We start from the raw sequence: 14,754 nt of genomic DNA, 5'->3' as shown, positions 1-14,754 counted from the left end.
ATAACAGTACTTATATTTCATGTATTTTCTTAATCATGATTACGACACTGCTCATCTCAGGAGACACTACCTATTTCTCTCAAGGAAGTGATTCACAAACTAAGAGCAGCGTGGGTCCACAATAGTGTTCAATGAAGGAAAAAGCAGCGTTTTCTACCCTTAGGAAAAAAAAAAAAAGATTAAGGAACAAAATTACCAAGCCATTAAGAGGAGTTAGCTGCATTATATATTATCTTGAGCCTTATATGATGTCCCAAAAACATTTTATTTAAAATTTAAAATCTGAGTCTCTTTGTCTTTTTTCTCCAGTCCCAAAATGTACCATGAAAGGATTCTGGGCAGGAAATCATCCAAAGTAGCCTTTCTTCTTTCTACTTTATGACAAGATCTCAGATGAATTTTATCACCTATATTGTTTACAAAGGCTTCTAAAAAAAGTACTTTAGAAAACAAATGATTTACATCTAACCTAAACTTTTAAATGACAGTGCCAGTCCAGTCCCCTTACTCTTGAAGGTAGCCACACTTTCCAAGAGAGCGATTCTCCTCATTTATTCACGTGAGCTTTTAGTTACTTGTCAAGTAGTCTGCCATCTCTGTGCCTTTAAACTTGTACTGTCTTGCAGCTTGGCATTGTCCATCCTGCACTGGACTTAACATCTAGTAACAGCTGGATCTGTGCTTAACCCACAGTAACTGTTTACAATTAGCTTATTTCTACTATGTTGACAAAGTCTTTTTTCTGGAACTCTCAAAAAGTCCACTTGTCCTTTTTTCTAAGTTAAAGCTTTTTGTTTGTCTTTCTTCTCTGTTTACACTCTGCTTAGTGCTAGCATACTGTACCTGGGCTTGACCTTAATGTCTATGTGCACCTGTCAGGCTCTAGAGATCTCTGTATGCACTAGAGCGTCTCTCCTCTACCTAGAGGGACTCCTTGGGGGCTCCGCCGACCACCACTCTGACTCCAACCATGGTGGCATCTCCTGCCCTTCCTCTCACCTGGGCGCCAGATGGTCTTTCCAACCTCGTGGAGAACACTTCTGCTTAGAGGCCCAGGGTCACTTCAAGTTCAACTCGCCAGCATAATATAGCACAATGGGTGCTGGCTGCGGACCTGGACATTGCCTCATAATCCCAGCTCTGCCCTGAACTAGTTGGGTAACCTTGGGCAACTCAGCCAACTTCTCTGAGCCTCAGCGAGCTCATCTGTTGAATTCACTGTCTTCAAAAGTCCTCTTTTGTACTTTGAAAAAGAGCTCCTAGAAGAGCAACCCTGAAGGCTTTCTTTTTCCTGTAGTTAGTCCTTCAATTCACAGGCCCTGTTCTTTCCACTGCTGAGGGGGGGGGTCTTTAAGACCCCCTCTTCCCCTGCTTTCCCACTGGCACTGACAGTCCAGAACATTCTCTCTTCACTTCATCCTTGGATTATTACAAAAACCACCCCAAATCCTGTACATCCATTCCAGCGAGGTAGAAAAAGTTGCAATCCTCACAGCACACCATGCTATTTAATGTCTCTCTTACCCTCCTCCTCCTCATAATGTTCTTTTCTGCCCATCCTTCAAGCTTCTTTTCTGCTGTTGACTCCATTTTCTTCCCCTAGTTAAGTCCTAGAAGTCTCTGTTCAGACACCACCTCCCCTGGGGGCCTTCCGCAAGCCCCTGCCTGACTGTGCCACTCCTCTGTTCCTAAGGCATGCACACCTCTAAGACGGCGTGGGCATGCAGCCAAACAATATTATAACGAGCTATACGTTGGCAAGTGTGCGACCCTCACCCCAGCCCACACACTCCAAGAAGACAGGAAGCACATATTTTTCATCTTTCTAATTAGAGCCTATTATGGCATCTAGTTCAGTACATGCCTGAACACATCTTCATTCTCTAGCTTTCTAAAACCTCTCTCTACATCCTAGCTCACAGCAAGACCTTTAGTTGCCCTGAAAGTCATTTGACTGCTCCTGCTCACAAATGCTCTCTCTTCCCTGTTCTCAAGTTCTATTTATACCGAGTGCCATAGGAATGTGGTTCCTAATTAGTTCACTGTTATCATGTATAATTTAATCTTCCCTGAGAGAAGATAAGCTTCTCGAAGACAGAAACCTGAGAATACCCAGCATAGAGAAGGTGTTCCATGTCTAAAGAACAGTCCCCACCACCACAGAAGCAGCAACAGCAACTAAAATTTGTTCCACACTTAATCTGTGCCAGGCACTGGGCTCGGTGCTTTATACACTCTCTTTCATCCTGACAACACTCAGATGAGGAATCTGAGGCACAGAGAGACTGTATCGCTCTCCCAAATTCACACAGTTTGAAGCACATTGTGGAACTGGGATACAAAACCAGGTCTTCCTGGCTTCCCAGCTGAGCTCTTAGCTACTTTGCTACACCTTTGCTGCCCGTTATAGCCAATCCTCTCTCCCCAGCACTCATCTTGCTAAATTTCCCATTACATGTTCCATCCATATTTTCTGGAGTTCTTACACATACGGATGAACTTATTTTCATAGCCTCTAAAAGGGGAGGACCTTCCCTACACGAAACTCTTCTTCTGACGTTGACTTTTCTCCACCCTCATTTCTTTGATGCAGGTGCATGTTTAATATCATTAAAATGTAATTTCTTTTCCTTTCTTTTTTTTAAAAACAAAAACAAAAACATGTTTTGTTGCAAGAATGCTGTTGCTTTTAAACAGATTGGTGTCAAGCCCTGGCTGGGTGACTCAGTTAGTTGGAGCGCTGTTCCATGCACTAAAAAGTTGTGGGTTTGAGCCTTCAGTCAGGGCAGGTTGTGGGTTCATCCCTGGTTGGGGTGCATGCGAGAGGGAACTGATCAATATTTCTCTCTCTCATCAATGTTTCTCTCCCTCTGTCTCTTCCTCGCTCTCTAAAATCAATAATAAAAAAATTTCCTCAGGTAAGGATTAAAAAAAGATAAACAGGTCATTGTCAGTTCTAGAATCTGGAGGCCACTTAAGATGGAGGAAGTATTATGCTAAAAACATTGCCTTGAGATTTAAAAACAATCCGAAGACTAAATATTAACTTTTATCCTGGCCTGATGTTAAATTTCTCTATAGTTCTAGATAAATTTAAACCTTTTCAATTTGGTTAAGATATTGAGTAAGGTCTTAGCAAAGGGTTTGATTAAAGCAAAAGTGGTTTGGAGTGATTAGAGAAAAATCCCCATAAATTCACACTAAATTTTAGGAAAATATCACACACACACACACACACACACACACACACACACACACAGAGTCAATGAATTCTACAGTAAATCAAAATAAGATGCTCTCAACAAAATATGCGAAAGACTATTTGATAAAACAGATTTCTAAAAAGCTTTTTGAGGTCTGAGTACTCAACAGTTGCCTCAAATAAATTATTTTTAACAGATTAGTCCTTCAAGTATTGTGTCCTAAATGCATCCTATCAAGAAAATTGCAGACTGACCCTATTCACCCCCGCCCCACCTTCCCATGGTGAGCCAACAGATCTGGTTAAGGCTCTTAACTGTACCTGAGGTGATAAGAGCTGCAGGCTGTTGGCTCTGGCTGCCATCCCTTGCCCTACGCTCAAGCTTCCGTCCAAGCCTTTGGCTCTCACTTTGTCTCGGGTCACATACATGGAATGCCTATGTGGACGCTGCTGGGAGGAGAAGGGGCTGGTGTAGCCCAGCCCATAAGAAAAGGATTCATGAGGCGCAGACAGAGAATGAGAATGGCTGCTGTCCACATGCTCTGGCAGCTTCAACTCATCCATGGTTTTTGAATGCCTGGCTGTGGTTCGGCGTGAGTCGAGAGTGCCCTCGCTTCGGTTATTTCTCCCCGAGGGGCTGAGCAAAGTTCTCGTGTCGCTGTGCCTGGTGGGGGTTGGGCTGGTGGGAGAGTTCAAGTCCAAGCAGCTGGATGGGAAGTACCTACTGGTATTGGACTCTGTAATCGGGGCCCTGGATTCGGAAAGGTTGCTCACAGATTTGGAGTCACTCAATGCCCCATGGCTTTTGGCCTTGGTCCGGTAGGACGGACTCCGAGAGGACTGGGGAATGGTGTCAATGTAGCTGTGCCGACTCTGCTTTTCACTGGGCTGCAGGGTCCCAGCTTTGCTCTGAGAGCTTTCCATAAATGAGTGCCGGTTCTGCTGTGATCTGGTGCTTGACTTGAGGTACTTTGTGCCTGGGCCTTCCGAAGGCTTTGGGTCAATGTTGAAGTCAAACTCAGACTTTGACTTGGCTTCTTTTGGGCTAAGAAGGTGTGGTATATTGTTGTTGGTAAGATCCTTGCTGGTGGACCCGGGCTGGCTGCTTGCTTGGTAGGTTTTGGTGTGCATGGGACTGAGCGTAGCTCCAGCAAGGTTTCCATTTAGGAAGCTTTCGTTGGCAGGGAGAGCTTCGTCAGCCCGGGGCAGACCCACACTTAGGTTCTGGATGTCCTTGCTGTTCGACCTGTGGTGAGACTGCAAAGCGGCACTTTTGCTGGCTTGGTTTCTAATGTTAAAAACAAACCAAAAAAAAGGATATCAGTTTTCCTCAATAGCAAACACACAAAAAGTTTTATCATTAAAAAAAAATAAAGAACAAATACCTTCAACACCTCAAAGACTAAAAACAATTAACTCTCTCAAACGAGGGTCAACAAATAACAACTAACCAAAATCAGCAAGTACCTTAGATCAAGTGACTCTGCAACAAAGCACTGGTCCTGATGAAATGATGGGTCATCCTTAAAAGCTGAGCTAACTTGCTGCCAATACAGTTTCTAACTGATAATCTGGGAGAACATACTTTTGGCATGTTGCTGCTCACATGAGTGTTGGTTATAGAATGCTTGGTAAGAAGAAGAGAGTTGAGCTACAGAAAAACTCTTTATGACTCTTTTGTCTGCTTGAATGTCAGAAGGCAACATTTACACTTGAAGGTCACTGTGTTTCTTGAACTTTCTTTTTATTTGTCAAACTCATGGCCTGCCTCAGAGGTCCATACTGACAGTGTATACTCACAGACCCCAGCGTCTCTTTTGTCTTTAGCCTGTATCATCAAAGAATGAAGATTCTGGTAATGTACTCAATAAAAGAAAATGATGTTCGAAAAAGAAATGTAAGCTGCCTGGTGATGTTTGCTGGAAAACACGATGATCACTATTTATGTTTTACAGAAGTGACAATAGTTAGGGTACTTCAGATACTTCCTTGTACTCTATAAGAATCTGTCCCTAACTGGATCACAGGGATGTAAAGAGTCATTTCTCTCCAAAAGACACAATTTTTTCTCTTCTTCATTTCACACATTATTCCAAACTGGCTGAAACCTTCTTTAGGATTTAAAGATTCAAAGATTCATTTCCTGTTTTCAAATATAAAATATAAATCTAGAGGAAAAACTTGTCCTCTATATGAAAGTTAAAAATGGTATCACAACAAGATCATTTCATTCTATTGTAATTAGTTTAAGGATCAAATTGTAGTTAGAGCTAGGTAAGAATGTTTTTAAGTGATAAATAATTCCCTTTTACTATGCACTCAGAAAATTTTGCTGCAAATATTGTCATTGCTAAAGATGGTTTGATTTGGGAAGAGTCTGTTCCCATCACACACTAATTGGAAGGAAAGTCATACTTTTTCCCCTGTAGAATGGTAATCTGTGAAACCATGTCTTCCCATTTTCTCTGAGAATACACTTGCTCAGGCGTCAAAGATCAGGACCCCTTCCCTCTCCTCCTACCTTTCAGAGTGTTAAAAAGTAACTGATATCAAGCAAGCCTGCACTAGTGTGGAAGGCCCTGTCTCCTAAATGCACTCACTATTCTTTCATAGTTTAGTCACAAGAATTTCAGCATTAAATAAGGTTACTTAAATATAAGCTAACTAAATGGCAGATCCTAGACCTACAAAGAAATTCCAAAGAAAGGGAAGTTCCACTTTCTGTTAAATGATGTCAACAGAGTCTATCTCCAGTCAATAATGGACAGTCCCCAGAATCGCTTGTCAATTTAAATCTTGGTAACTAGAATATCTTAGCAACTTTCCAAAACCCTAAATGATGACAAATAGTCTCACCCATAAATACATATGATTAAGTGTGTTGGTTATTCTCTACTTGCCCAACCTCCAGTCCATTTCCCACTCCTTTCTGCCCCATCCTGGGCTTCAGGAGCCTGTAGACTGCGTCACCCAGGCTCCCCTGCCATCTAACTCCCAGTTGGGCTTAGCCGTGCAAGGGGCTAGGGGCTGTCTTCCCTGCTCCTTCCCAGCAACAGCACCCTGACTCAGATCATGGCTGTGTCCCTCTGGATTACAGCCCCCACGGGGTGGTTCCTTCTACCTGGCTCCTCTGGGCTCTCATAACCCTATTTCCTCCCCTTTCTCCTCCAGGCCTAGAAAGAGTAATAGTAGGAATAACACATGCAGATATTGTGAAATGTCCAAAGCTCCAGCCAAAAAAGGATAGAGAAAAGTGAAGATGGCTGCTAGAGTTTTTGAAACTCTTGGAAACATTGCTCTCAATATGGAGCACAAACCCACATGTGAAGGACGACATATTCATAACAATGTAAGATGCAATTTCTAACATGAAAAGGGAGACTATAAAGTTAGTTAAGGTAGAAACATTTGTCAGAGTTAGGTTTTCCATAATGTACTAAGATTCTAAACTGCTATCCTGAAAGTTTCTGCCTCGGTAATAATCTGAAGGCACTGAGTTTTGCATGTAATTCCTACAGAGAGGGCATCAAATTATCTTCAAATGGGAGCCCTATCAAGCACAACAATAAAAAAACTGCTTTGAAAATTCCATTTCTTCGATACATAATTATAAGGAATTTGTGTTAAATGGTCAACCACTGAAGTAAATGTAATGTACTCATATAAACCCTTTTTTTTTTATTGTTCAATTAGAGTTGTCCCCATTTTCAATTTATGGATGCACTCACAGATCTAAAAAGTACCAGGTCTTGAGCTTTCAAAATTCTATTACATTAAGAACAATTACTCTACATGGCGAGAAAATTGGGGGAAAATAACAGAAAATTTATATTCGAAAAGGTCCATATTAAGAATTATTATTTCTATTTCTCTTCTAATAGTAGATGAGAGAAATTATTTCCTATCTCCTATAGTCTAAGCAACACCAGATGACAAGACCAGCTTCTTGGGAGAGGAAGACAGTGAGCCTGTGACAAGCATACTGCCCTCCTATAAATGCAGCCAACAGAACCAGGGAATGGTAGTTCTGGAGAGAAGCTGATTGCATGGTCCAATCCCTTGTGAGTCTCCCCACCTCTGGAAATAGAGGTTTTGTTTTTTTAAAAAAAGATTATGCTGAAAAAATATATTAAAAAAACAATTTTAATCACTGTCTTCCAAACTGACTTTACCATTTCCATTCTTATTCTTATGGAAAAAAACTTGTCAAATAAATACTTAAAAGATAAGAGCAACAAAAACACAGGACCCTTCTATAAAGCCAGACCTACTTGGTTCAGTTGCAAAGATTGTCCTTAGGTACCTTTCCACCCACCTGGGTTTGGTATCCTCTTCGCCCTCCAGAAATCCCCTTGCCCTAACATACCTTTCTTACCCAGGTATATGTAACCTCTGGATCCCATTTACACATTTACACAGAATCTTCTAGCTCATGAGGCTAGAACCCTTCTTTGTTGTTAACCTATGCTACCACTCCCAGGGAATGCATAGGTTTCCATAATATAGTTGTTAAAGATGAGAAAGTCTGTAAGACCCACACAATCTTAAATTGTGGTTCTGAATCATGTAATAAGCATAAGGAAGATATTTTTGAATAAAGAGGGCTTTCCTTCTTTTCTCTAATTGCATCATTTAAGCACCCACCTCCTCCACCTACTTTTAAGACCAACACTGCATCTGCATTTCCTTAAATGGGAATATTTACCTATTAGACAAAGTGCTGCTTTCCACATGGTAAGGTTTTCTTTTTGCTGACCTTGAAGGGGAGCGATCCAAAAGTCTCTGGGTTTGAAATGCAGGGTGATTCAAACACTGTTCTGTCAAGTATCTTTCAGCTGGATCCAACTTCAATAAATTCTTAGGAAATAAAGTCAGGATTGGAAAGAACATTACAACATCAAATTTAATTTGTCTTAAAAACGTTTTTTTTAAATAAAAGAAATACATGGTCATTGCAGAATATCTAGCAAACACAGTTTAGTCCAAAAACATTTTTTAGAAAGGACTATCTAAATCATCCATAATCTTACCATTGCTGGCCTCTGGGAATATGCCCTCTCAGCCCCTTTTTGAATATCACATATTTTCTGGCTCATATTATACACTTAAGTCTTGTATCTTACACTTATAACTTACTAATCAAAAACATTATTTACAGCATCATTGCATCATTTTAAATATTTTTGGAGTAAGTACATATTCATGCGAAAGAATACACATTCTTCATCTCTCTCCTCTCCCCCTCTCTGGAGGTAGCCCATGTTACCAGCTTCTTGCGCATCCTTCCATAGAGATTCTCTACATATCTCTATCTGCTCCTTTTATTTTACCTAAATAGTGGCACATACACAGTGGTGGGTGTTTAGTTTTCTTTCAATTGGACATTAGATTAGATCTTACGGGATCATTTCATATAAGTAAAGAGCTTCAAGTTTATGGATGTACCTTAGGTTTTTCTTTTTTTAGCAATTCCCTAATGATAGCATTTCGGTTGTTTTCCTTCTTTTATTATGAACAATGTTGCAACAAAATACTTAACATGTTTTTAAATGACTATATAGGAGTTTGTGGTATGGATATACCATGATTTATTTAACCAATCTCCTACTGTTAGACATTTAGGTGGCTGTCGCTTTTTACTATTATAATTAATACTGTGATGAACATCTGAAATCTTTGCATACATCCATGATCCCTTTCACAGGATAAAGTTCTAAACATGGAATTGGTAGGTATGTAAACTTTTAAGGATTATTTTCTGTGTGTTGCCAAATTACCCCCTAGGAAGTTTGTCTCAAATGACGCTCCTCTCAGCAATTGAGGCTCTACCAATTTCCTGGCACCCTCATCAATAATAGGTATTATCATTCTTTTTAGTACTTGGAAATTAGATATTTTAAAAATGGCGTCTCATAGCTATTTTAATTCATATCTTTGATTACTAGTGAGGCTGAATATTCCTCTCATAGACTGAAACATTCCTTCTGGGTCAAAATCTGGAAACCCAAGCCATTGTTTACATGTAAATAGATTTATGTTCATGTTGACTCAGATATAACTCTAAAATTACCTCACTTCTTTCTTCTTCCTTATTAGAAAACAAAAACTCCAGAGGTATATAAAATGATTTTGGTCTCATGGCAGTTAACAGTTAACATCAAAATATCAAAATGGTTTCAACTGCATGATATTAGTTAAAACAAAGGAAAGTTAGCCTTTGAGTAGTATGTTAAATTAGAAGTACAGGTTACCTTTCAGAAGCCAAATATCTATTAGCATTAAAGTGCTACTTTAATTTATTTAAGATTATCCACAGTAGAAATTACTACACATACACCCAAAGACCTATTTTTATTTATGAACATAGCTGTTAATTTTCAAATTAATTGGAAGGATGAGGTGATTATGAGGAAAGCATAAAATTTTTTTTTAACTAAAATAGAACCCATATAATTATTGCAGCTATTCTGTAAGTTATGAAGGGCTTGGATTAGTTCTGGAGACTTGTATCCCCACTAAAATGGCTGATATGTGTAAACGGATGCAGAATGAAATGGCCATTTTAGGTACTTACATATGGACAAAATTATCAAATCTGCTTTAGGGAAATGGCATAGAGAATATATTTCTTCATGAAAGGGTAAATGGTACTATTTATTTTTCAAATTCATTTTCAAAAATAAAAGATAAAAGGACTAATCCTTTTTATAATAATATTCAGTAATAAAAAGGCAATACTAATCTTTGGTGACAGAAGTCAGAATCATGGTACCCAGGAGTAGGGATGGGTAGAGTGTAGAGTCTGGGCGGGGGGGTCATAATTTTCTATACCTCGGTTCTGGTGGGGCTACATAGACATGCTTACATTATAAAAAGTAACTAAGATGTACACATAACTTGTATACCCCATGAATATATATTTTAATAAAATGGCTTTTTAATGTTCAGGAAATTCAAGGGTAAATATATTAAATATATAGGAATTAGACTGTTTCACTTTCAAACTGGTATAAATGCAGAAAGATTTAGGCTATATTTGTACTTTTCTCTGTGCTAGGTTTTATCAGGTACCACACTGATGTCTGGTAATTACATTTGGTAATGATTTAACAAAGAAAGTTTAATTATTTTTGACTAAAAGGAGACAATGCAGAAAACATGAAACAGCATTTAATTCAGTTCTTCTACTTTATTCTATTTACATTTTTAAAGTTACCAAATAATTAAGACTCTGATAAATAAATATCGAGTGAAAGAACATATTGACAAAACCCAACTGATTTAAGAGATAATTTATGCTTAATTAACCTGAAAGAGTCTTGGGGGTTCTTTTTCTAATAGCATCTCTCAATCTGTGTTCAGAAGAATACTAGTGCTGTGGAGTCTTATTTTTTAAAAAAGTATTCAGTATTTAATTAAATTTGGGAAATGCTGGGTGAGACAGAATTGCTTCTTTGCTATGGGATTTCTGAAAGCCTTTATAGGTTAATGAATATTGAGAATGTCTATGGAAGGTTTTATGGTATGTGGCCTTTCCCAAAGGCCATGCTCCCTCCCCCACCTCTGCCCCCACGCCTATTTACAGTGTTCCTTGGCACACAGATTAACACAGTTTAAAACACAGCAAAGTTCTGAGGGCACTGCTCAGCAATTTCCAACTGTGCTAAGTATGCCTTTAAAGTCTCTGTGCACAGTGTAATCACCTCTGATTTTGATGGTTGTCTGAATGGGCATAAAATAAACCTGATCCATTAACAATTGTTTTCTGAAGGTCTATTATCAAAAAGCCAGCACTTGCTTATGTACTGGCTGGCTGTAATGAAAGCTGAAGAAATACAGGAAAAAAAACCCCACCTAGTTCTCACTCAAGGGGCTGACTCTGCCTACTAGGGAAGAAAAACATGAATAAAAAACTGTGAGATCGTTTTTAGCACTCCAGAGAAGGAAGACCTTCAGAACAGGGACGCTAGCAACAGGAGGAACACTCAGCCACAGCAGAAGAAGTAGGGTCAATTATCTGTGTCAAAAGAAGAGCCAGAAAGAGCCAAGTCTGGGAGAGAAGAGGCCAAGTTGAAAAAGGAGCAGAATTAGGTTCACTGGTAAAATAATCTTATGGGAGGCCTTAAATATCGTATAAAAAATGTTAGAATCTCTTCTTTCAATATTCATTTTAAGATTTGTTTTTAAACCTTATGCCTGAGCAGCTCTTGAGTACTAAATAAACTTAATTACTTATTATTTATATTTAGATTGTCATTATTCTGTCAATTTTAGGAATATAAGTTAGGTATCTCACAGTCCTGTCTAGATGGAATGTTACAATGCTAGATACTGCTAATATTTTCAATAAAAACCATGCCTTTTAACATGATATAGTCCCCCATTATTCACCATTATACATCTAATAACAAAATATTTAATTCATAAAAGCAGGCTATGATTATAATTAAAACACAAGAGAACCCACAAACCAAAAGAAATTTCCTACAAACAACATCAACTTGTCCCACCTTCATTAAGTCGAGTAAAACGCTGTTTAAAATTCCAAGATATCTTCTCTCCAATGACTGAGGATGGTTAACAGCTGGAAACTGGAAGAACATGACAGGTGTGTTGTTAGCACATGAGGAAAGTATAGGTGTGCATGTACTGTCATTGCTGTAGAAGGTAGCAGCCAAATAGAAGTACTGCCCTAGTGCCAACCAACTCAAATTTATTTCATATGTGTATTACTTTTGGTGTCTATGTATTTAAAGTATGGATTAACAGAACTGAGTGTTAAATAACAGGAAAGCTCACAGGTGAAAAGATGATACTTAAATCTTGTCAGACAATACTGCAGCATGCAAAACAAACCAAAATATAAAAATTTGAAACTGTATTTATACAGTATTGCCTGCTTATATAGATAATTCCATTATAATACAGTTTATACAGAACTTCTGTGCTTATACAGACAATTCTTGTCTTTTTCACAACAAGGTATCATTTACTCCTGAAAAATTAGAGAAGTAAAAAAGAAAAAGACAGAGAAGCTAGTACCTGAAAGGCCACAGAAGTACAACAGAAATAATGAATTTAGATACACATTCTCTTATTGCTTTTAATATACTCTTTTAATGACCTGTTTTCAATTCCTTCGTGTAAGTTGGAATAGAAGGCAAACAGGCTCCTGAATTAACAAATGCATTTTTAAATAAAATGAGGGGATGGGGGGAAGGCAGAGACAAATGTATTTGAAAAAATAAATAAATTAAAAAAAATAAAATGAGGGGACGAGGTCAAGTTTTTATTTCATCCTTCCCTCTGCCAACTCACGTTTCACAGTATCTAAGTGGATGGTAAAGTATTAGCCCAACTCCATGAACTCCCTCCCAATGGGAAGGCTACTTTGTTTTCAATATATATTTTCTATATACCAACATAAGAGCATTTCAAAGTACTGAAATCCCTAAACATGCTAAATGTGTCTTGAAACAAGGCATTTAGGAGTGATTATGACCTCATCCCCCCACTGCGCCAGGTAGGGCAGGAGAGAGAATATGGGTTACACCTAAACCTTGCACTCAGGCACTCTTCAGTCGGGTGGGAAAGCAATCAGTACTGAACTGCACAGCCATAAATTCTACTTGCAGCTCCCAGAAGGGAGAGACCAAGGTGGTTTGCAGTTGTTGAAGAATCCATAGCTAATATTTGAGCTAGGCTTTGAAAGATAAGAAAAATGTGAGGATGAAGAAATGTAGGACAACACCTTCTACATAGAGGACGTAGAAGAAACACCATGAGCTTAATTAACACAGATGCAAAGGCAATAACCGAATGCTGATTTCTGAGGAAAGTGATGCTACATGAGGCATTTTAGCAATTATCATTCTTATTTTAGAAATGAGGGAAGTGACAATCAGAAAGTTCAAATAATTTGTTGGAGGCAAGTCACACAATTAAAAAGCAACAGAACTAGTATTTTGCCCCCGAGACCGCAGTCCAAACCCACACTGTTTCCAAACCTAGCCACATCTCCTCAAGGAGATACAAAGGCTCCTTTGGGTGTTGCCAGAGCATTAATTATTAGCCCAAAGAGAGAGAGATACCTGTCTTGCTGTGATAAAAGACTATGCTGGTACATCTTAATGAATATTTTGCTTATGAGGTCTATCTTATGTTGCCAGATAGTCCTTCCTTTTTTCTCCTCTTAGTAACATTTCCTTGGTAAGAAATGCTGTAAGTCAAAAGATACTAGAAATATTATGATAAAAAATGCCCAAGCCAACTCCTAACTTAAAAAAATTTATGTGCTTTTGAATGAAAACTACCATTCTAATAGGAAGTAATTCAACAAATAACCAAAACTCAAGCATAGAAGTTTAAAGCACATCCCATTCAGCATGTCTTTCTTTTTCCTTCCCTTCCTCCTCCTTCCTTTCTCCCCCTCCTTTCTGCGTCCCCTTCCTTCCTTCCTTCTTTTTCCTTTCTTTATTTCCCTTCCTCCCTCTCTCCCTCTATCCATCCTTCCTCAGCCAATGAGAGAACCTTCTCACCAAGCACTTACTATGTGTCAGGCACTGGTCTGGGCATTTTACATATAACCTTTAATCTTCACAATGACTCCATCAGGTGTAACTCCTATTATCATCATTTTGTACATGAAGAAACAGAGGCACAAGAAACTTGCCTAGGGCTATTCATTTAATAAATATGGAGCCAGGCTTTGAACCCCCACAGTCTAACTCCCGAGTCTATGTCCTATACTATGGGAGAGCAATTGTTACTTTTTCAAAATAATGCACACACCATTAGAACAACATCTGGTTCATTTTCCAATCTCTATACAACTAAATCAAAACACAAATAACACCACACTGGTTACTGGTGAGTCCATGTTTCACAGCTCTTGCAGGTCACAACCTATGTGCTTATCTATTTCAAACATTCTCAAGTAAAACGATAAAGGGAGACTGTCCCCCAAAAGATGTTGTTAAACCTTCAAAAAGATTAAACTAACTTACTTAAAACACCACAAACACTTTAAGACTAAAATGTAAAAATATTAAGGTCTATAAAAACAAGTGTCATGGAAGGAGCAGTTTCTCTGAAGATATTTATAAGCAGTGTTGTCAAGTGCTCCTTAGAATTTTACAGATAACACTGTTCAGTGAGCAAGTCTGTGAACAAACAGGACCATAGACAAATGAGGGAAAGATAGCCTTCATGCAGCCTATCTAATCCAAATGCCACTCATTCTTCAATATCCATTTCAAATTTCAAATTCTCCATAAATTGTTGTCTTGTGAACGCAGCCAACTATGATTTCTAACTTTCCAGAATGTTTCACACTCTCATGGTCTCAACCATATTAGGATGTATTAGAAAACAGTACAATGTAGTAAAGAATGTGGCACTTTATTATACACCATGCTTAATTATAAACTGTATTGTTTTCTAATTATTTCATGTACCAACATTTTAACTCTTCAGCTAGTTTTGTAAGTTATCAAGGCCAGGTACCACGACAGATCTGTTTATATTCTCTTCAGGGAATCTAGCACAAGAGC

The 14,754-nt window shown here is 38.5% G+C and overlaps 1 protein-coding gene across 2 annotated transcripts in view; it reads right to left on the bottom strand.

The window, feature by feature from the left end:
• Nucleotides 1-14,754, bottom strand: part of CDKL5 (cyclin dependent kinase like 5) — a 149,415-nt gene that overhangs the window by 21,621 nt on the left and 113,040 nt on the right. For both annotated transcript variants that reach the window (XM_054581110.1, XM_054581111.1), the window contains exons 10-12: nt 11,713-11,793; nt 7,908-8,059; nt 3,524-4,490 (exon numbers count right to left, since the gene is read on the bottom strand). In XM_054581110.1, the coding sequence (XP_054437085.1) occupies nt 3,524-4,490; nt 7,908-8,059; nt 11,713-11,793 (1,200 nt within the window). The remainder of the gene's footprint in view (nt 1-3,523; nt 4,491-7,907; nt 8,060-11,712; nt 11,794-14,754) is intronic.

This window comes from Pteronotus mesoamericanus, unplaced genomic scaffold (assembly GCF_021234165.1).
Source record: "Pteronotus mesoamericanus isolate MK-2021 breed Mesoamerican mustached bat unplaced genomic scaffold, CSHL_Meso_final contig_65, whole genome shotgun sequence".
NCBI classification, from domain to species: Eukaryota; Metazoa; Chordata; class Mammalia; order Chiroptera; family Mormoopidae; genus Pteronotus; species Pteronotus mesoamericanus.
This window is presented reverse-complemented; position numbering and strand designations above follow the sequence as displayed.